This window comes from Symphalangus syndactylus, chromosome 14 (genome assembly GCF_028878055.3).
Source record: "Symphalangus syndactylus isolate Jambi chromosome 14, NHGRI_mSymSyn1-v2.1_pri, whole genome shotgun sequence".
NCBI classification, from domain to species: domain Eukaryota; kingdom Metazoa; phylum Chordata; class Mammalia; order Primates; family Hylobatidae; genus Symphalangus; species Symphalangus syndactylus.
Window position 1 is genome coordinate 98,231,720 of NC_072436.2, and position 20,742 is coordinate 98,252,461.

General features: G+C 41.0%; 1 protein-coding gene across 11 annotated transcripts in view; it reads right to left on the minus strand.

The window, feature by feature from the left end:
- The window catches only part of MTA3 (metastasis associated 1 family member 3), a 215,591-nt gene that overhangs the window by 46,227 nt on the left and 148,622 nt on the right, over window positions 1-20,742 (minus strand). Inside the window, exon 17 of one of the 11 annotated variants that reach the window (XM_063618112.1) lies at window positions 311-6,395. The exons of the other annotated variants lie outside the window; for them this stretch is intronic. Coding sequence (XP_063474182.1) covers window positions 6,382-6,395 — 14 coding nt within the window. The 3' untranslated portion in view covers window positions 311-6,381. Of the gene's footprint in view, window positions 1-310; window positions 6,396-20,742 lie in introns of those variants that run through there. 11 annotated transcript variants of the gene reach the window in all.

The window sequence follows — 20,742 nt, forward strand, 5'->3', positions numbered from 1 at the left end:
TGGTGGTGGCCACCCGAAATTCCAGATACTTGGGAGGCTGAGGCAGGAGAACTGCTTGAACCCAGGAGGCGGAGGCTGCAGTGAGCCGAGATCATGCCACTGCACTCCAACATGGGTGACAGAGCAAGACTCTGTCTCAAAAATACAATAAAATAATTTTTTAAAAAAAGAACAACTGTTTGAAAGTACTAGAGAGCAACCAAAATCAGGTAAAAAATGGAGGGGTTATGAATCTAGAAAAAAGTGAGACAAAGTAAGAAAAAGTGAGACAAGGTGAGAGCCACTCTTAAGTGTCTTTCCCCGTGAGCACGTTCATGCAGTATGAGATGAATATAGCTCAGGCAAAAAGCTACAGTCTACTAGGCTGAGGAACCAGAGGTCAGAGCTTGAGGCAGCCAATGCAGCTGGAAACTGAGGGAGGAGATCCTGCAGAGGAAGGAGACACAGAAGGGGGAGCCCTCAAATCTACATACAAACTCCCCTCACATTACTTGCTTATTTCTGAACTATGCAAGTACAGGGTGAGATTGCCAGGAGCCCGATGGAAAACATCAGCTAGAAGGCTCAAGGAGCCAAGCAGTGACTTCAGGAGCTGTCCAGTGCTGAGAAGACAGAATTTGGAGTTCAACTTCTGTGAAGTTAAAGGGGCCTGGTAAACAACTTGGTCTTTCCATTGAAATCCCATGGGACTAAGAGCAAAATTGAAATAGGTGAGGTTTAATAAAGCTTTAAACCAAGCCTCCACAGAATCGAAGTGATTCACCAATGTAACTCCTTGCTAAAACAAAACTTACCACTCTGCAAAGGAAAATAACAGAATCCTGAGTCTTTATAACTCATCATTCACACTGACCCAGTATGCATTTAAAAATAATTGGACTGGCTGGGCGCAGTGAGGAACAAGAAAATGCAACCCATAATCAAAAGAAAAAACAGTCCCTAGATTAATGGATAATTCAGATGTTAGAATTAGCAGATACAGACTTAAAATATTTACTATAAATATGCTAAAGAATCTATAGAAAAAGATGAATATAATGGGTGACAAGGTGGGGAATTTTAGAAGTATAACTAATTGGAAATCTGAAAACTGAAAAATACAAAATCTAAAATGAAAAATGTGTTGGATGGGACTAATAGCAGATTTGATACTATAGAAGAAATAATCAGTGAACTTGATGATAGAACTCTAAAAATCATCCAAAATGACAAATACAGTACACACTGTATAACTCCATTTATATATAATTCTAGAAAATAGGCTGGGCACGGTGGCTCACGCCTGTAATCCCAACACTTTGGGAGGCTGAGGCAGGCGGATCATGAGGTCAGGAGATGGAGACCATCCTGGCCAACATGGTGAAACCCTGTCTCTACTAAAACACACACACACACACACACACACACACTAGCTGGGTGTGATGGCACATGCCTGTAGTCCCAGCTACTCAAGAGGCTGAGGCAGGGGCATCGCTTGAACCCGGGAGGCAGAGGTTGCAGCGAGCCGAGATCACGCCACTGCACTCCAGCCTAGTGGCAGAGGGAGATTCCATCTCAAAAAAAGCCAAAAAACTAATTCTAGAAAATATAAATGAATCTATAGTGGCAAAAAACACATCAGTGGTCACCTGGGGGTGAGGTGGGGGAGATGGGGAGGGCAGGTGGGAGGATTATAATGGGGTGCAAGAAAACTGTTGGGGGTGATGATTAAGTTTATTATTTTGATTGTGGTGATGGTTTCCTGGTGTATATATTTCAAAACTTATTAAATTGTATATTTTAATAATATATAGTTTACCAAATGACAATGATATCTTAATAAAGCTATTAAAAATGGTAATGAAAAATGGCTTTATAGGTGTGATATAAACAAGCTCTGTGGGAGTTACATAATAACTGGTTATATATTGGTCAAAGAGAGAGATTCTGTTTTCTGAGGCCTGCTCTTGAGGCTTTAAGTGCCCCAACAGTGTAACAAACACTATGGGCATTATCAGCCAGGAACTTCCATTGCACTTGTTATACTGTTGGGGCACCTTAAAGGTTCAAGAGCAGGCCTCAGAAAACATAGTCTCTCTCCTTGACCTTCTCCTGCCCCCCTTTCACCTGCTCCTCTTTCTCCCCAAGGCAGACCTTAGAAACCAAAAACATATGCTAGTCTTCCGCACCCCCACCCCTGTGCCTTTCTGTCTTGGAGCTCTGACCTACCTTGTCTTATGTTGGCCAAAAGACCCTCATTTTACAAGGGATCCTGCTCCCCAGGAGGAAGGAATGCTGCACAGAGAGGTCAAGAAGAATCTGAACAGGGGGCCAGGCACCGTGGCTCACGCCTGTAATCCCAGCACTTTCAGAGGCTGAGGCGGGCAGATCACCTGAGGTCAGGAGTTCGAGACCAGCCTGGCCAACATGGTGAGACCCCGTCTCTACTAAAAATGCAAAAATTAGCTGGGCATGGTGGCATGCGCCTGTGATCCCAGCTACTTGGGAGGCTGACAGGAGAATCGCTTGAACCCGGGAGACAGAGGTTGCAGTCAGCTGAGATCACACCACCGCACTCCAGCCTGGGTGACAGAGTGAGACTCCATTTCAAAAAAAAAAAAACTAGAACCTGAACAGACAAGACTTGCTGGGTTTCCCCCTCAGTTTATTCGTATTAGATCATACCCTTTTTGTCCAATCACATTTCTACATGGTTGTTAATCATGCCTACCCAATGAAGTCTCCATAAAAGGCCCCAGCAGGCAGAGTTTGGAGAGCTTCTGGAGAGCTGAACGTGTGAGGTTCCTGGAGGGTGGTCTGCCAAGGAAGGGCATGGAAGGTGCATACCCCTTCTCACATGCCTTGCCCTATGCAACTCTGCATCTGTATTTGGCGTAATATCCTTCGTAACAGACAGGTAAACATGTTTCTCCTGTTCTAGGATCTACTATAGCATATTAATTGAACCCAAGGAGGGGGTTGTGGAATTCCTGATTTATAGCCAGTCGGTCAGAATCACAGGAAAAGCAGCCTGGGGCTTTTGACTGGCACTGGAAGTCGGGTGGCAGTCTTGTGGGACTGGGTGAGCCCTCAATCTATAGGTTCTGACACTCTCCAGGTAGACAGTGTCAGAATTGAATTGGAGGATACTCAGCTTATGTCTGCTGCAAAACTGATTGCTTGCTTGGTGTGTGGGGAAAAGTCCCCACACATTTGGTCACAGAAGTCTTCTGTGTTGATTGCTGTTCAGTGAAAGAATAGAAAAATAAGCAACTGCTCTGAGTGTGTTTTTTCCCCTTTATAGGGCTTTTAAAATCTGTGCTCAAACAACATCTGCTGGCTTTAGAGAGGCTGTAAGAATCATTCTATTTCAAGTTTAATAAAACCAGAAAAAAAAGTTTGTTAAAAATACTAAAAACCAGGGAAAAATAAAGAAAACTGGTGTCACTGTATTAAAATCAGACAAAGATTTCAAGACAAGGAGTATTAACAGAGATAAAGAGGACCATTTTGGCCGGGTGCAGTGGCTCACGCCTGTAATCCCAGCACTTTAGGAAGCCGAGGCAGGTGGATCACGAGGTCAGGAGATCGAGACCATCCTGGCTAACATGGTGAAACCCCATCTCCACCAAAAATACAAAATTTAGCTGGCCATGGTGGCACGTGGCTGTAATCCCAGCTACTCAGGAAGCTAAGGCAGGAGAATCGCTTGAACCAGGGAGTTGGAGGTTGCAGTGAGCTGAGATTGAGCCACTGCATTCCAGTCTGGTGACAGAGCGAGACTCTGTCTCAAGAAAAAAAAAAAAAAAAAAAGAGGACCATTTCAAAAGGACATAAAAATCCTAAATACAATTATACCCAATAACAGAATTTTTTAATACATGAAGCAAAAGTTGACAAATTAAAGGGAGAAACAGATACATCTGGTTGGCACATAAAGTTGAGAAAGTCTCAGCTGGGTGCAGTGGCTCATATGTGTAATCCCAGTACTTTGGGAGGCCAAGGCAGGAGAATGGCTTAAGGCTGGGAAATCGAGACCAGCTTGAGCAACACAGCGAGACCCCCTGCCCCCATGTCTGTAAAAATAAATTTTAAAAACTATTTTTATAAAAGGTTGAGAAAGTCTCCCAGAAAGCAGAATAAAAAGACAGAGATGATAAGCTAGAGAGAAACAATAAGAAAATCAGAGGGCCAGTCCAGGAGGTCCAAACAATATCCTACTCATTTTTTCCTGCTGAATGTTCAGTCCCAGATGACTTAAATGTGGTCAGCCCTATTTTCCCAAACACTTACTCTTGGTCTTGCTCACTGGCTGTCCTAGAGGGGCTCACTCAGTGAAGCTGGAATCAGAACATTACGGAAAGTGTCTTCTTAGGTCTCTTCTTTGGGAATCTCCATCTAACAAAGTTAACTTCAAGTCTGCACCTTGGTTTCACATTAATCACTTTTCATATTCATTTATATGTCATCACTTTTCATATTCATTTATATGTAAATAGTTGCTGACAAAAATAAATATCTGGCTGATAGAGGAAAATGCATAGATTCTAACTCAGATGTTTTCTGAGCTTAAAGAGTGCTCAGTCATTTGGAAGGGAAAACAGTGAAATAAACAGTGAGCAGGGCTGAGAAGCTTCAAATGAACCCAGTGGAGGTTTCCAAATCAACTAGACTGTGACAAATTCTTCCATTTCCATTGCCCTGGGGGCTCTACAGATTCAGAAGGCTTCTCCTCACTTCTTCACGAGGACCTGAACAGATTGCTCAGGGGGATGCCTAAATCAATTGGTTTCTGGGGTTGTTCTTTACTTCCCTGGGGTGTCAAGATACATTACCATACTGATATCCCAATGGTTTTCTCAGACAGTTATGACTGCTCTTTTGATGGATGAGTCAAACCTCTTCTAAAGTCAAATCCTCTTCTCAGATACCTAATCCCCTCCCTCTGCTGTCTCCTTCCCTTTCCTTTCGCAAACCTCTACTCCTCCTCCCAAAACATGTGAGACCTAGCTCTCAGACCTAGCTCTCAAGTCAGAGCTACACTTTCCTTCTCAGAAGTCACCTTCTATGGGTCACTGAGAATGGGGGGAGGGGGAACAGAGGGTCAGGTTAGTTTAAAAAGATTGTTTACCTGCAGGTAAACAGAGACACTTATTGAGGAGGCAGTGAACCATGGACTGCTGTCACTCTTGTAGGACCTCCATACTGCTGAGAGGGTCTCAAGTCTAGGCCTCTTAGGGGCTCACACACTAGTGCTTCCCTCAGAGACATGATAGAAATACTCTCTGGGAGAAGCTGTGATATTAGTAAACCCAGGAATGGTCCCAGGGGTGGCTAATTTGGCATCCTTCTAGAATATTCTAAAACACTAAGTTGTTGACTACTTATGCCTAATGCAATTGGATCTGTCTTCCTCATGGCTTCAGAGGTGGAGAGACCATCTGCTGCCCTCAGACAATGCTTCAATAGTCCCGAAACCCTCTCAATACATAAGGTACTCTGCTATATTGCTTCCCATTCAGTAACCCTGGGGGCATAATAGTCCTTTATCAAATTTTTTTTGAATCTCAAAGGTTTTAAAAATATATTTAACCAGGTTATGACACTACCCTTTGAGACAAGGAGAGCAGAGGTGAGTTTGGGGACACTCGAGTTCTTCCAGAGACAATGTTTTAAAAGATTTTTTAAAAACTGCAGTCTTTTGAAATGGCATGAGTTTTTGATAGAAGGCAGCCTGGGCCTAAGCATGCCTAGGAGTGCCATCAGCTGTCCCTGGCAGTCTATTTTTATTGGAATTTGTGAAGAGAGCAGATGCATTCCCAGAGCTCACTCACTGGTACAATGGCTCTCACCACCACCCATTTCCCAGGACTGGGATGCCAACAGTTAGAAGAGTTGAATCACTGATTTCAGACTCAAGTAGTCAGAAGGACAATCTTCACACTCCAGATCATAATATTGTACTTACAGAGCCATCTACATTAGATACCCCCTTCATAGGAGTCTCAAAAATGGTATTACTCAATGCAGAAAATAAGTAAGAAAAATAAACAGATCTACAGCGTACTCACATGCCCTAGGGGAAATAAGCCAGAAGAGAGCAGATTCAAAAGGGCTTTATTGTACAATTCATCACTTTCCCTGGCTCAGATGCCCTGACTCTGTCCCACTGAAAACTCATCTCTCTTCTGAGCCTGTTGCTGACATGCTGAGTCCTGCTTCAGTACCCCTGGGACAAAAAGCCATGTCATCTTGGAAAAAGGTTAAGAGCACCTCCAACTGATGGTCTGTATCACTTCACAAGAAGTCTTTCTCAAGGTCCCCATCTGATAAAGACTGAGATAGCAGGCAATCACCTTGTCCCTGCTCATTGGAATGGAAGATCTGCAGACTGAACAAAGCTCAAGTAGCTGTCACTGTGGAAAGAACCAAGGGCATCTTCTTAAGGGTCAGGAGAGGATGAGAGGCCTGCACAGTCCATCTGCCTTTCTTCTCTCCAGGATTCTTTCTGATTCAGACTTCACTCTGAGTAAGATTCTACTGTCTCAAGGTCAGAGTGTTCTATCTCCTCTACTGTAGGGTCTCTGATAGAGGAGCCCACAGGCAGCTAAGTGAGTCCTTCCTATAAACCTCAATTCCTGCCTTTAATGCTCCTCAAAATAACTTAATCCAAGGGCGGTTCCTCTTTATAGATACTGGGGCCCTGTAATGTACAAATATCCATTGGAATATAACCATCTACCTTCAAGCAAATCCATAAGTCATATTTTAAAAATCATATTTTTAGGTAAGAAATAAATATAGTTATAAGGAAGGTACTGAAATATTATTTATATACAGTTCTCAGGACTATAAAAATAAATGGTTGATATCTTAGAAATTTTCCAAATAAAATTTTAATAGAAGCTATTCTTTAAGGCAGAGATAGAATCTTAACACTTGATGAATACCTACTATGAGTCAGAGACTATGCTGGGAAGAGGATATAATTCGATTTAAATACATTTCACCTTTAGGTGATTCTGTGAATTTTCTCTTCTTTCTTTTTTTCCCTTCTCTCTCCAACAGTAATAGTATGCCTCCTATGCCCCAACTTCCAGAAAAATATAGTTCCTATGCCCCAACTTTTATATGTGGTATATCGGCAGACAAGCTTTACACAGGCAAAAAATGATGGTGAAGGGGTTTTATTAAAAAGTGATGGATGGCTTCAGCCAGGCACAGTGACTCACGCCTGTAATCCTAGCACTTTGGGAGGCTGAGGCGGGTGGATCACCTAAGGTCAGGAATTTGAGACACACCTGGCCAACATGGTAAAAGGCTGTCTCTACTAAAAATACAAAAATTAGCTGGGTGTGGTGAAGGATGCCTGTAATCCCAGCTACTCTGGAGGCTAAGGCAGGAGAATCACTTGAACACAGGAGGCAGAGGTTGCAGTGAGCTGAGATCATGCCACTGCACTCCAGCCTGGGCAACAGGGCGAGTCTCCATCTCAAAAAAACAAGAAAAAAGAAAGAAAGAAAGAAAGTGATGGCTTTATGGTCTGAGCAAAGAAAAATACCCCACTATATTTCTCTATACATTCGCAAACATATACCCATTTCCTATACAAAGAAAATATGAACATCTCCTATGTACAAGAATATGTAGTTTTTTTTGTTTTTTTTTTGAGACGGAGTCTCGCTCTGTCGCCCAGGCTGGAGTGCACTGGCGCGATCTCGGCTCACTGCAAGCTCCGCCTCCCGGGTTCATGCCATTCTCCTGCCTCAGCCTCTCCGAGTAGCTGGGACTACAGGCGCCTGCCACCACGCCCGGCTAATTTTTTGTATTTTTAGTAGAGACGGGGTTTCACCGTGGTCTCGATCTCCTGACAAGAATATGTAGTTTTAATAAGCTTTGCTTTATTGAGCTTTACAGATACTGTGCTTTTTTAAAAATTGAAGTTTTGTCGGCAACTCTGCATTGAACAAGTCTATTGATACCATTTTTCCAGCAGCACGTGCTCACTTAATGTCTCTGCGTCACATTTTGGTAATTCTTACAATACTTCAAGCTTTTTCTTTATTATATCTGTTATGTTGATCTGTAATCAGTGATCTTTGATGTTACTATTGTAATTGTTTTGGGCCACAAGCCACGCCCATATAAGATGGGAAACTTAATCGATAAATGTGTGTGTTCTTTCTTGAGTGGAGTGCTGAAAAAAAAATTTAATAAAAAAAAAATGCTGTGTGTCCTCTGACTGCTCCAGTGACTGTCCTTTCCCTGTCTTTTTCCTCTCTTCTTGAGCATCTCTATTCTCTGAGACACAACAATATTGAAATTAGGCCAATTAATAACCCTACAATGGCTTGTAAGTGTTCAAGTGGAAAGAAGGGTCGCACATCTCTCACTTTAAATCAAAAGCCAGAAATGATGAGCCTTCATGAGGAAGGCGTATTGAAAGCCAAGAGAGGTTGCAAGTCAGGCCTCTTGCACCAAATAGTTAACCAAGTGGTGAATGCAACTTGGAAAAGTTCTTGAAGGAAATTAAGAGTGCTACTCCAGTGAATACATGAATGATATGAAAGTGAAACAATCTTACTGCTGATAATGAGAAAGTGGCCTGAATAGAAGATCAAACCAGCAACAACATTCCCTTAACCCAAAGCCTAATCCAGAGCACGGCCCTAATTCTCTTCAATTCTATAAGACTGAGAGAGGTGAGGAAGCTGGAGAAGAAAAGTTTGAAGCTAGCAGAAGTGGGTTCATGGGGTTTAAGGAAAAAAGCCATCACCATAAACATAAAAGTGCAAGTAAAGCAGCAAGTGCTGATGTAGAAGCTGCAGCAAGTTATCCAGATCTAGCTAAGATCACTGATGAAGGCAGCTATGCTAAACAATAGATTTTCAGTGTAGATAAAACAGCCTTATACTGGAAGAAGATGCCATCTGGGACTTTCACAGCTAGAGAGGAGAAGCCAATGTCTTCAAAGCTTCAAAGGACAGGCTGACTCTCTTGTTAGAGGCTAATGCAGCTGGTGACTTTTTAAGTTGAAGCCAGTGCTCATTTACTATTCCAAAAAGTCACAGAGCCCTCAAGAATTATGCTTTATCTATTCTGCCTATGCTTTATAAATAGAACAACAAAGCCTAAATGATAGCACCTCTGTTTACAGCATGGTTTACTGAATATTTTAAGCTTGCTGTTGAGACCTACTGCTTAGGAAAAAAAATCAAAATATGACTGCTCATTAACAAGGGACTTGGTCACCCAAGAGCTCTGATGGAGATGTACAAGGAGATGAATGTTGTTTTCATGTGTGCTAGCACAACATCTATCATCCATTCTGGGATGGATGAACGGATGGATGAATGAATGGATTCATTCATTCATTCATTCATTCAAGACAGGGTCCTGCTTTGTCACCCAGGCTGGAGTGCAGTGACATGGCTCACTGTAGCCTCGACCTCTTGGGCTCAAGTGATCTTCCCATCTCAGCCTCCTGAGTAGCTGGGACTACAGGCCATGTGCTACCATGACTGGCAAATTTTTGTATTTTTTATAGAGACAGGGTTTCACTATGTTGTCCTGGCTGGTCTTGAACTCTTGGACTCAAGCAATCCACCTGTCCTGGCCTCCCAAAGTCCTGGGACTACAGGTCTAAACCACCACGCCCAGCCAAGGAATAAGTTTAACTTTCAAGTCTTATTTAGGAAATACATTTTGTAAGGCTATGCCTGCCATAGATAGTGATTCCTCTGATGGATCTGGGCAAAGTCAACTGAAAACCTGCTAGAAAGGACTCACCTTTATAGATGCCATTAGAACATTAGAAATTCATGGGAGGAGGCCAAAATATCAATACTAACAGGAGTTCAGAAGAAATTGATTCCAACCCTCATGGATAACTTTGAAGGGTTCAGGACTTCAGTGGAGGATGTAACTGCAGATATGGTGGACATAGCAGGAGAATTAGAATGAGAAGTGGAACCTGAAGATGTGGCTGAATTGCTACAATCTCATGATCAAACTTGAACAGATGAGTAGTTGCTTCTTATGGATGAACAATGAAAGTTGTTTCTTAAGATGGAAACTTCTCCTGTTGAACACACTGTGAACATTGTTGAGATGAAAATAAAGGACTTAGAATATTACATAAACTTAGTTGGTAAAGCAGCAGCAGAGTTTGAGAGGATTGATTCTAATTTTGAAAGAAGTTCTACTGTGGGTAAAATACTATCAAAGAGCATCACATGCCACAAAGCTTTCGTGAAAGGAAGAGTCCATTGATGCGGCAAATGTCAATGTGGTCTTATTTTAAGAAATTGTCACAGCCACCCTAAGCTTCAGCAACCACCATCCTGATCAACAGTGGCCATCAACATTGAGGCAAGACCTTCTAGCAGCAAAAAGATTATGACTCACAGAAGGCTCAGATGATCATTAGCTTTTTTTTTTAGCAATAAAGTATTTTTAAAATTAAGGTATATACATTGTTATTTTATACATAATGCTATTGCACACTTAATAGACTATAGTATAGTGTAAACATAATTATTGTTTGTTTGTTTGGTTTTTTGAGACAAGGTCTCACTCTGTTGCCCAGGCTTGTACAGTCTTGCGATCTTGGCTCACTGCAGCTCTGACCTCCCAGTCTCTATCAACCCTCCCATCTCAGCCTCCTGAGTAGCTGGGACTACAAGCACATGCTACCGTGATTGGCTAATTTTTGTATTTTTTGTAGGGGCAAGGTTTCAGCATGTTGCAAAGGCTGATCTCAAACTCCCAGGCTCAAGCAATCTGCCCACCTTGGCCTCCCAAAGTGTTGGGATTATAGATATGTGCCATCACACCCAGCCAACATAACTTTATATGCACTGGGAAACCAGAAAACTCATGTGACTTGCTTTATTGTGATATTAACTTTACTGCAGTGGTCTTGAACTGAACTCACAGTATCTCTCTGAGGTATGCCTGTAAATGCTGTATTCAATATACAAATCTGGGCCTGTATTCATCCAGTGGAAAAAACACTAGATTTGGAGTTTAGATCCCATCTCTGCTACTTTCTAGCAATGCGACTTTGGACAAATTCTTTAACCTTCTTGAGCTTCTATTTTTTCCATTCCTAAAATGTAGGTTATAACATTTACCTCATAAAGTGTTTGGAAAACCAAGTGACATAAAGTACACGAAAAGAGGGAAGCAGAGCAAGATGATCAAATAAATAGAAGCCTTCAGCAATTGTCCCTGCTGAAGGAACACCAAATTGAAGAACTAGCTACACAAAAGAGCACCTTTATAAGAACCAAAAATCAGGTAAGTAATATCAATACCTGATTTTAACATCATATTAAGAAAACAGGCACTGAAGAGGGAAGGGAAGAGGGAGGGAGAACACAGTGATTGTGAAACTTTGCATTGGAACTCAGCGCTGCCCTGACACAGTGGAAAGCAATACGAGGCAGAACTCAGCTGGTGCCCACAAAAGGAGCATTTAGGCCAGCCTTAGCCAGAGAGGAATAGCTCATCCCAGCAGTCGGAACCTGAATTCTGGCAAGCTCTTCCACTGTGGGTTAAAGTGCTCTGGGTTCCTAAATAAACCTGAAAGGCAGTCTAGGCCACAAGTACTGCAATTCCTGGGCAAATCCTGGTGCTGTGTTGGTCTTGGAGCCAATGGACTTGGGGAGCATACCACCTAGTGAGATACCAGCCAGGGCTGCTAAGGGAATGCTTATACTACACTTCCCCCAGCCTCAGGCAGCACAGCTCGCAGCCCTTGTAGAGACTCCTTCCTCCTGCTTAGGAGAGAAAAGGATAAAGAAGACTTTCTCTTGCAACTTTGATACCGGCTCAGCCACAGTAGGATGGGGCACCAGGCACAGTCGTGAGGCCCCCATTCCAGGCCCTAACTCCCAGATGATATTTGAAAACACACTTAAATCAGGAAGAAAACCCACTGCCTTGAAGGGAAGGATCCAGTCCTGGCAGCATTCACCAGCTGCTGACTAAAAAGCCCTTGGGCCCTGAATAATCAGCAGTAGTATCCAGGCAGTACTTGCTGTGTGCCTTGGATGAGACTCAGAGACATGCTGGCTTCAGATGTGACCCAGCACATTCCCAGCTGGGTGGCTGTGAGGAGAGACTCTTTCTGCTTGAGGAAAGGAGAGAGAGGAGTAAGAAGACTTTGTCTTACAACTTGGGTACCAGATTGGCCACACTGGGGTAGAACACCAGGTAGATTCCTAAGGTTCCTGACTCCAGGCCCTGGCTCCCAGTTGGCATCTCTGGACCTACTTGGGGCCACAGTGAACTCACTGCCCTGAAGGGAAGATGCCTGGCTGGATATGCCACCTGCTGATTGGAGAGTCTTTGGACCTTGAGTGAACACAGGTGGTAGCCAGGCGGTGATCATCATAGGCCTTGGGTGAGCCCCAGTGCTGTGTTGGCTTCAGGTCTGACACAGAGCAGTCCCAGTGGTAGTGGCCACAGGGGTGCTTGTGTCATCACCCCTTCTCCAGCTCCAGGCAGCTCAGCACAGAGACAGAGTGTCCATTTGTTTGAGTGAAAGTAAAAGAAGAGAACAAGAGTCTCCACCTAGTAATCCAGGGAATTCTCCCAGATCTTACCCAAGACAACCAAGGCAAGAGACACAGCATTACTGGGCTGGAGGTGCCCCCTAATGCAGGTATGGCTGCAGTGACCAAAGATTTAGATCACGACACCCAAATCCCTTCTGATAGTTGGAAAGCCTTCCCAAGAAGGATGTGGACAAACAAGCCCAAACTGTGAAGACTACAACAAACACCTAACTCTTCAATGCCCAGACACTGAAGAATATCCACAAACTTCAAGACCATCCATGAAAACATGTCCTCACCAAACAAGCTAAATAAGACAACAGTGACCAATCCCAGAGAGACAGAGATATGTGTCTTTTCAGACAGAGAATTCAAAATAAGTGTTTTGAGGAAGCACAACAGAATTCAATAGAATAAAATTAAGAAAGATGTTGAAATAATTTAAAAGAATCAAGCAGAAATTCTGGAGCGAAAAATGCAATTGACATACTGAAGAATACATCAAAGTCTCTTAATGAATTGATGAAGCAGAAGAATTAGTCAGCTTGAAGACAGGCTATTTGAAATATAGTCAAAGGAGACAAGAGAAAAAAAGAATAAAAAGCAATGAAGCACACTTAAAAGATCTAGAAAACAGCTTCAAAGGGGCAAATCTAAAAGTTATTGTCCTTAAAGAGGAAGTAGAGGGACAGATTGAAGTAGAAAGATTATTCAAAGGGATAACAGAAAACTTCTCAAACCTAGAGAAAGATATCAATATTTAAGTACAAGAAGGTTATAGGACATCAAGCACATTTAACCCAAAGAAGACTACCTCAAGATATTTAATAATCAAACTCCCAAAAGTCAAGGATTTTAAAAAGATCCTAAAAGTAGCAAGAGAAAAGGAACAAATATCATACAGAGGAGATCCAATATGTCTGGCAGCAGACTTCTTAGTGGAAACCTTACAGGCCAGAAGAGAGTGTCACGATATATTTAAAGTGCTGAAGGAAAAAAACTTTTATCTTAGAATAGTATATCCAGCAAAAATATCCTTCAAGCATGAAGGAGTAATAAAGATTTTCCCAGACAAACAAAAGCTAAAGAATTTCATCAACACTAGACCTGTCCTACAAGAAATGCTAAAGGGAGTTCTTCAATCTGAAAGAAAAAGACATTAATGAGCAATAAGAAATGATCTGAAGGTACAAAACTTACTGGTAATAGTAAGCACACAGAAAAACATAGAATATTATAACAGTGTAACTGTCTGTAAACTACTCATATCTTGACTAGAAAGACTAAAATATGAAGCTATCAAAAATAATAACTACAACAGCTTTTCAAGAGATAGGCAGTATAAGATATAAGTAGAAACAACAAAAAGTTAAAAAGCAGGGGATGAAGTTAAAGTGTAGAGAGTTTCCATTAGTTTTCTCTTTGCCTATTTGTTTGTTTGTTTATGCAATCAGTGTCAAGTTGGCATCAGTTTAAAATAACAGGTTATATTTTTTGCAAGCCTTATGGTAACCAGAAATCAAAAAACATACAACAGATACACAAAAAATAGAAAGCAGGAAATTAAAACATAACACCAGAGAAAATCACCTTCACTAAAAGGAAGACAGGAAGGAAGAAGGAAGAGAAGACCACAAAATAACCAGAAAACAAATTTAAAAAATGGCAGGATTAAGTCATTACTTATCAACAATAACAGTGAATGTAAATGGACTAAACTCTCCCACCAAAAGACATAAAGTGGTTGAATGGATTAAAAAAAAAAAAACAACAAAAAAAACAAGGCCCCATGATCTGTTGCCTACAAAAAACAAGCTTTACCTATAAAGACACACAGAGAAACAAAGTAAAGGGATGGAAAAAAAAATATTCCATGCAAATGGAAACCAAAAAAGAGCAGGAGTAGCTATACTTATATCAGACAAAATAGATTTAAAGACAAAAACTATAAAAAGAGGCAAAGAAGTTCATTTTTATAACGATAAAGGGGTCAATTCAGTAAGAGGGAATAACAATTATAAATATATATGCACCAAGCACTGGAGCACCCAGATATATAAAGCAAATATTATTTGCACTACAGAGAGAGAGACCACAAAACAATAATAGCTAGAGACTTCAACACCTCACTTTCAGCAATGAACACATCATCCAGACAGAAAGTCAGTAAAGAAACCTAGGACTTAATCTGCACTGTAGACCAAACAAACCTAATAAGTATTTACAGAACATTTCATCCAAAGGCTAAAGAATACATATTCTTCTCCTTAGCACATGGATCATAGGACAGACCATATGTTAGGCCACAAAAACAGTCTTTAAAAATTTATACAAAATAAAATTATATCAAGTATCTTCTCTGATCACAATAAAATAAAAGTAGAAATCAATAACAACAGGAATTTTGGAAACTATACAAACACATGGAAATTAAGCAATATGCTCCTGGGCCAGTTGCGGTGGCTCATACCTGTAATCCCAGCACTTTGGGAAGCCTGAGTCAGGAAGATTGCTTCAGCCCAGGAGTTCAAGAGCAGCCTGAGCAACATAGTGAGACCCTGTCTCTACAAAACAACAACAATAACAAAAACAAACAAGCAAAAACACAATATGCTCCTGAATGACCCATGGGTCGATGAAAGCATTAAGAAGGAAATTTAAAAATTTATCGAAACAAATGATAAGGGAAATACAACATACCAAAACCTATGGGATATAGCAAAAGCAAACTAAGAGGAAAGTTTATAGCAAAAAGAGCCTTGATATGGTTTGGCTGTGTTGCCACCCAAATCTCAACTTGAATTGTACCTCCCGGAATTCCCACGTGTTGTGAGAGGGACCCAGAGGGAGGTAATTGAATCATGGTGGCCAGTCTTTCCTGCGCTATTCTCATGATAGTGAATAAGTCTCACAAGATCTGATGAGTTTATCAGGAGTTTCTGCATTTGTTTCTTCATTTTCTCTTGCTGTCACCATGTAAGATGTGCCTTTCGCCTCCTGCCATGATTCTGAGGCCTCCCCAGCCATATGGAACTGTAAGTCCAACTAAACCTCTTTTTCTTCCCATTCTCAGGTATGTCTTTATCAGCAGTGTGAAAACAGACTAATACACTACGTTGGTACCAGCAGATTGGGGTGTTGCTGAAAAGATACCTGAAAATGTGGAAGTGACTTTGTAACTGGATGACAGGCACAGGTTGGAACAGTTTGGAGAACTCAGAAGAAGACAGGAAAATGTGGGAAAGTTGGGAACTTCCTAGAGACTTGTTGAATGGCTTTGCCCAAAATGCTGATAGTGATATGGACAAAAAGGTCCAGGCTGAGGTGGTCTCAGGTGGGGATGAGGAACTCGGGAACTGGAGCAAAGATGACTCTTGTTATGTTTCAGCAAAGAGACTAGTGGCATTTTGCCCCTGCCCTGGAGATTTGTGGAACTTTGAACTTGAGAGAGATGATTTAATGTATCTGGTGGAAAAAATTTCTAAGCAGCAAAGCATTCAAGAGGTGACTTGGGTACTGTTAAATGCATTCAGTTTTAAAAGGGAAACAGCATAAAAGTTCAGAAAATTTGCAGCTTGACTATGCAATAGAAAAGAAAAACCCATTTTCTGGAGAGAAATTCAAGCTGGCTGCAGAAATTTGCATAAGTAGCAAGGAGCCTAATGTTAATCCCCAAGACCATGGGGAAAATGTCTCTAGGCCATGTCAGAGGTCTTCACAGAAGTTTCTCCCATAACAGGCCTGGAGGCTCAGGAAGAAAAAGTGGTTTCATAGGCCAGGCCCAGGGTCCCTGTGCTGTGTGCAGCCTAGGGACTTGGTACCCTGTGTCCCAGCTGCTCCAGCTGTGGCTGAAAGGGGTAAATGTAGAGCTTAGGCCGTGGCTTCAGAGTGTGGAAGCCCCAAGCCTTGGCAGCTTCCACATGGTGTTGAGCCTGTGGGTGCACAGAAGTCAAGAATTGAGGTTTGGGGACCTCCATCTAGATTTCAGAAGATGTATGGAAATGCCTGGATGCCCAGGCAAAAGTTTGCTGCAGGGGAAGGGCCCTCATGGAGAACCTCTGCTAGGGAAGTGTGGAAGTGAAATGTGGGGCCAGAGTTCCCACACAGAGTCCCTACTGGGGCACTGCCTAGTGCAGCCATGAGAAGAGGGCCACCGTCCTCCACACCCCAGAATGGCAGATCCACCAACAGTTTACACTGTGTACCAGGTCATTGCATCAGCATGACCTGGACATGAGACCCGGAATCAAAGGAGATCATTTTGGAGCTTTAAAATTTGACTGCCCCACTGGATGTCAGACTTGCACAGGCTCTATAACCCCTTTGTTTTGGCCAATTTCTCCCATTTGGAATGGCTGTATTTACTCAATACCTGTACCCTCATTGTATCTAGGAAGTAACTAGCTTGCTTTTGATTTTACAGAGTCATAGGCAGAAGGGACTTGCCTTGTCTCAGATGAGACTTTGGACTGTCAACTTTTGGGTTAATGCTGAAATGAGTTTAAGACTTTGGGGGACTGTTGGGAAGGCATGATTGGTTTTGAAATGTGAGGACATGAGATCTGGAGGGGCCAGGGGTGGAATGATACGGTTTGGCTGTGTCCCCACCCAAATCTCAACTTGAATTGTATCTCCCAGAATTCCCATGTGTTGTGGGAGGGGGAAGGAATTCAATCATGGGGGTCGGTCTTTTCCGGGCTATTCTCATCATAGTAAATAAGTCTCATGAGATCTGATGGGTTTATTAGAGGTTTCTGCTTTTGCTTCTTCCTCATTTTCTCTTGCTGCCACCATGTAAAAAGTGCCTTTGGCCTCCCACCATGATTCTGAGACCTCCCCAGCCATATGGAACTGTAAGTCCAATTAAACCTCTTTTTCTTCCCAGTCTCAGATATGTCTTTATCAGCAGTGTGAAAACAGACTAATACAAGCCTACATCAAAAAAGTAGAAATACTTCATATAACGTAATCAGTGCATATTAAAGAACTAGGAAAGCAAGAGCAAACTAAATCCAAAATAGTAAAAGAAAAGAAATAATAAAGATCAGAGCAGAAATAACTTAAATCAAAATGAAGGAAACAATACAAAACAGCAATGGAACAAAAAGGTGATTTTTTGAAATTATAAACAAAATCAATAAACCTTTAGCCAGACTAAGAGAAAAAGAGAGAAGACACAAATAGAATCAGAGATGAAAAAGGAGATGTTACAACTGATACCACAGAAATTCAGAGGATCATTAGAGACTATCATAAGCAATTAAATGCCAACAAACTGGAAAAGCTAGAAGAAATGGATACATTCCTAGACACATACAGCCTACCAAGATTGAATCATCAAGAAATCCAAAACCTAAACAGACCAATAACAAGTAATGAGATCAAGGCCATAATAAAAAGTCTCCAAGCAAAGAAAAAAAGCCCAGGACCCTATGGCTTCACTGCTGAATTTTATAAAACATTTAAAGAAGAACTAAAACCTATCCTACTGAAACTACTCCAAAAAATAAAGGAGAAAGAAATATTTCCAAATTCATTCTGCAAGGCCAGTGTTACTCTGATAGCAAAACCAGAAAAAGACATATCAGAAAAAGCTACAAGTCAATGTCCTGATGAACACTGATGCAAAAAACCTCAACAAAATACTAGCAAATTGAATTCAACAATTCATTTAACAAGATTATCTCATGACCAAGTGGGATTTATCCCAGGAATGCAAGCATGCAAGTCAATCACAAATCAATCAGTGTAATATATCACATCAGCTGAAAGACAAAAACCATGTGATTATTTTAATTGAGGCTGAAAAGCATTTGATAAAATTCAGCATCCCTTTATGATAAAAATCCTCAAAAAACCGGGAATACAAGGAACATACCTCAACACAATAAAAGCCATATATAACAGATCCATAGCTAGTATCATACTGAACAGGGAAAAACTGAAAGCCTTTCCTCTAAGATTTAAAACAAGACAAGGATGCCCACTTTCACCACTGTTATTTAACATAGTACTGGAAGTCCTAGCTACAGCAATAAAACAAGAAAAAAAAAGTCATCCAAATTGGAAAATAAGGAGTCAAATTATCCTTGTTTGCAGATGATATGATCTTATATTTGGAAAAACCTAAAGACTCCACAAGAAAGCTATTAGAACTGACAAACAAACTGAGTAAAGTTGCAGGATACAAAATCAACATACAAAAATCCATAGTATTTCTATATGACAATAGTAAACAATCTGAAAAAGAAGTGAAAGATCTCTACAATGAAAACTATAAAACACTGATGCAAGAAATTGAAGAGGACACCAAAACATGCAAAGATATCCCATATTCATGGATTGGAAGAATCGATATTGTTAAAATGTCCATACTAACTCAAAGCAATCTATGGATTCAATGCAATGCCTATCAAAATACCAATGATGTTCTTCGCAGAAACAGAAATAATAGTCCTAAAATTTATATGGAATCACAAAAGACCCAGTATAGCCAAAGCTATCCTGAACAAAAAGAACAAAACTGGAAAAATCACTTTACCTGACTTCAAATTATACTACAGAGCTATGGTAAGCAAAACAGCAAGGTACCAGCATAAAAACAGACACACAGACCAATGGAACAGAATAGAGAACCCAGAAACAAATCTATACATCTACAGTATAAACTCATTTCAAACTCATTTAAAACAATGGTGCCAAGACATACATTGGAGAAAGCATAGTCTCTTCAATAAATGGCACTGGGAAAACTGGATAGCCATATGCAGAATAATAAAACTAGACCCCTCTTTCTTGCCATATACAAAAATCAAATCAAAATAAATTAAATACTTCAATCTAAGACCTCAAACTGTGGGCCAGGCGCAGTGGCTCACACCTGTAATCCCAGCACTTTGGGAAACCGAGGCGGGTGGATCACGAGGTCAGGAGATCGAGACCATCCTGGCCAACGTGTTGAAACCCCATCTCTACTAAAAAAAAAAAATACAAAAAATTAGCCGGGCGTGGTGGTGGGCACCTGTAGTCCCAGCTACTGGGTAGGCTGAGGCAGGAGAATTGTGTGAACCTCCCGGAAGGTGGAGCTTGCAGTGAGCCGAGATTGCGCCACTGCACTCCAGCCTGGGCAACAGAGCAAGACTCTGTCAAAAAAAAAAAAAACAAACCTCAAACTGTGAAACTAATAAATGAAAACACTGGGGAAACTTTCTAGGACATTGTTCTGGGCAAATATTTCTTGAGTAATATCCACAGGCACAGGCAACCAAAGCAAAAATAGACAAATTAGATCATATCAAGTGAAAAAGCTTTTGCACAGCAAAGGAAACAGTCAACAAAGTGAAGAGACAATGCACAGAATGGGAGAAAATATCTGCTATCCATCTGACAAGGAATTAATAGCTAGAATATCTAAGGAGCTCAAACAACTCAATAGGAAAACAATCTAATAATCTGATTAAAAATGGCAAAAGATGTGAAAAGACATTTCTCAAAAGAAGACATACAAATGGCAAACAAGCATATGGAAAGGTGTTCAACATCAATGATCATCAGAGAAATGCAAATCAAAACTACAATGAGGTATCATTTAGCCCCAGTTAAAATAGCTCTTATCCAAAAGACAGGCAATAAGGAATGCTGGCAAAGATGTGGAGAAAAGGGAACCCTCATACACTGTTGGTGGGAATGTAAATTAGTACAACCACTATGAGAACAGTTTGGAGGATCCTCAAAAACCTAAAAATAGAACTACCATATGATCCAGCAATCCTGCTATTATATACCCAAAAGAAAAGAAATCAGCATATTGAAGAGATATCTGCACTCCCATGTTTACTGCAGTACTATTGACAGTAGCCAAGATTTGGAAGCAACCTAAGCGTCCATCAACAGACAAATTGATAAAGAAAATGTGGTACATATACACAATGGAGTACTGTTCAGACAAAAAAGAATGAAATCTTATCATTTGCCATAACATGGATGAAGCTGGAGGACATTATGTTAAGTGAAATAAGCCATGAACAGAAAGACAAACTGTGCATTCTCACTTACTTGTACTAAAAATTAAAAAAATTGAACTCATGGAGATAGAGAGTAGAATGGTGGTTATCAGAAGCTAGGAAGGATAGTGGTGGGAGGTATGATTAATGGGTACAAAAATATAGTTAGAATGAATAAGATCTAGTATTTGATAGCT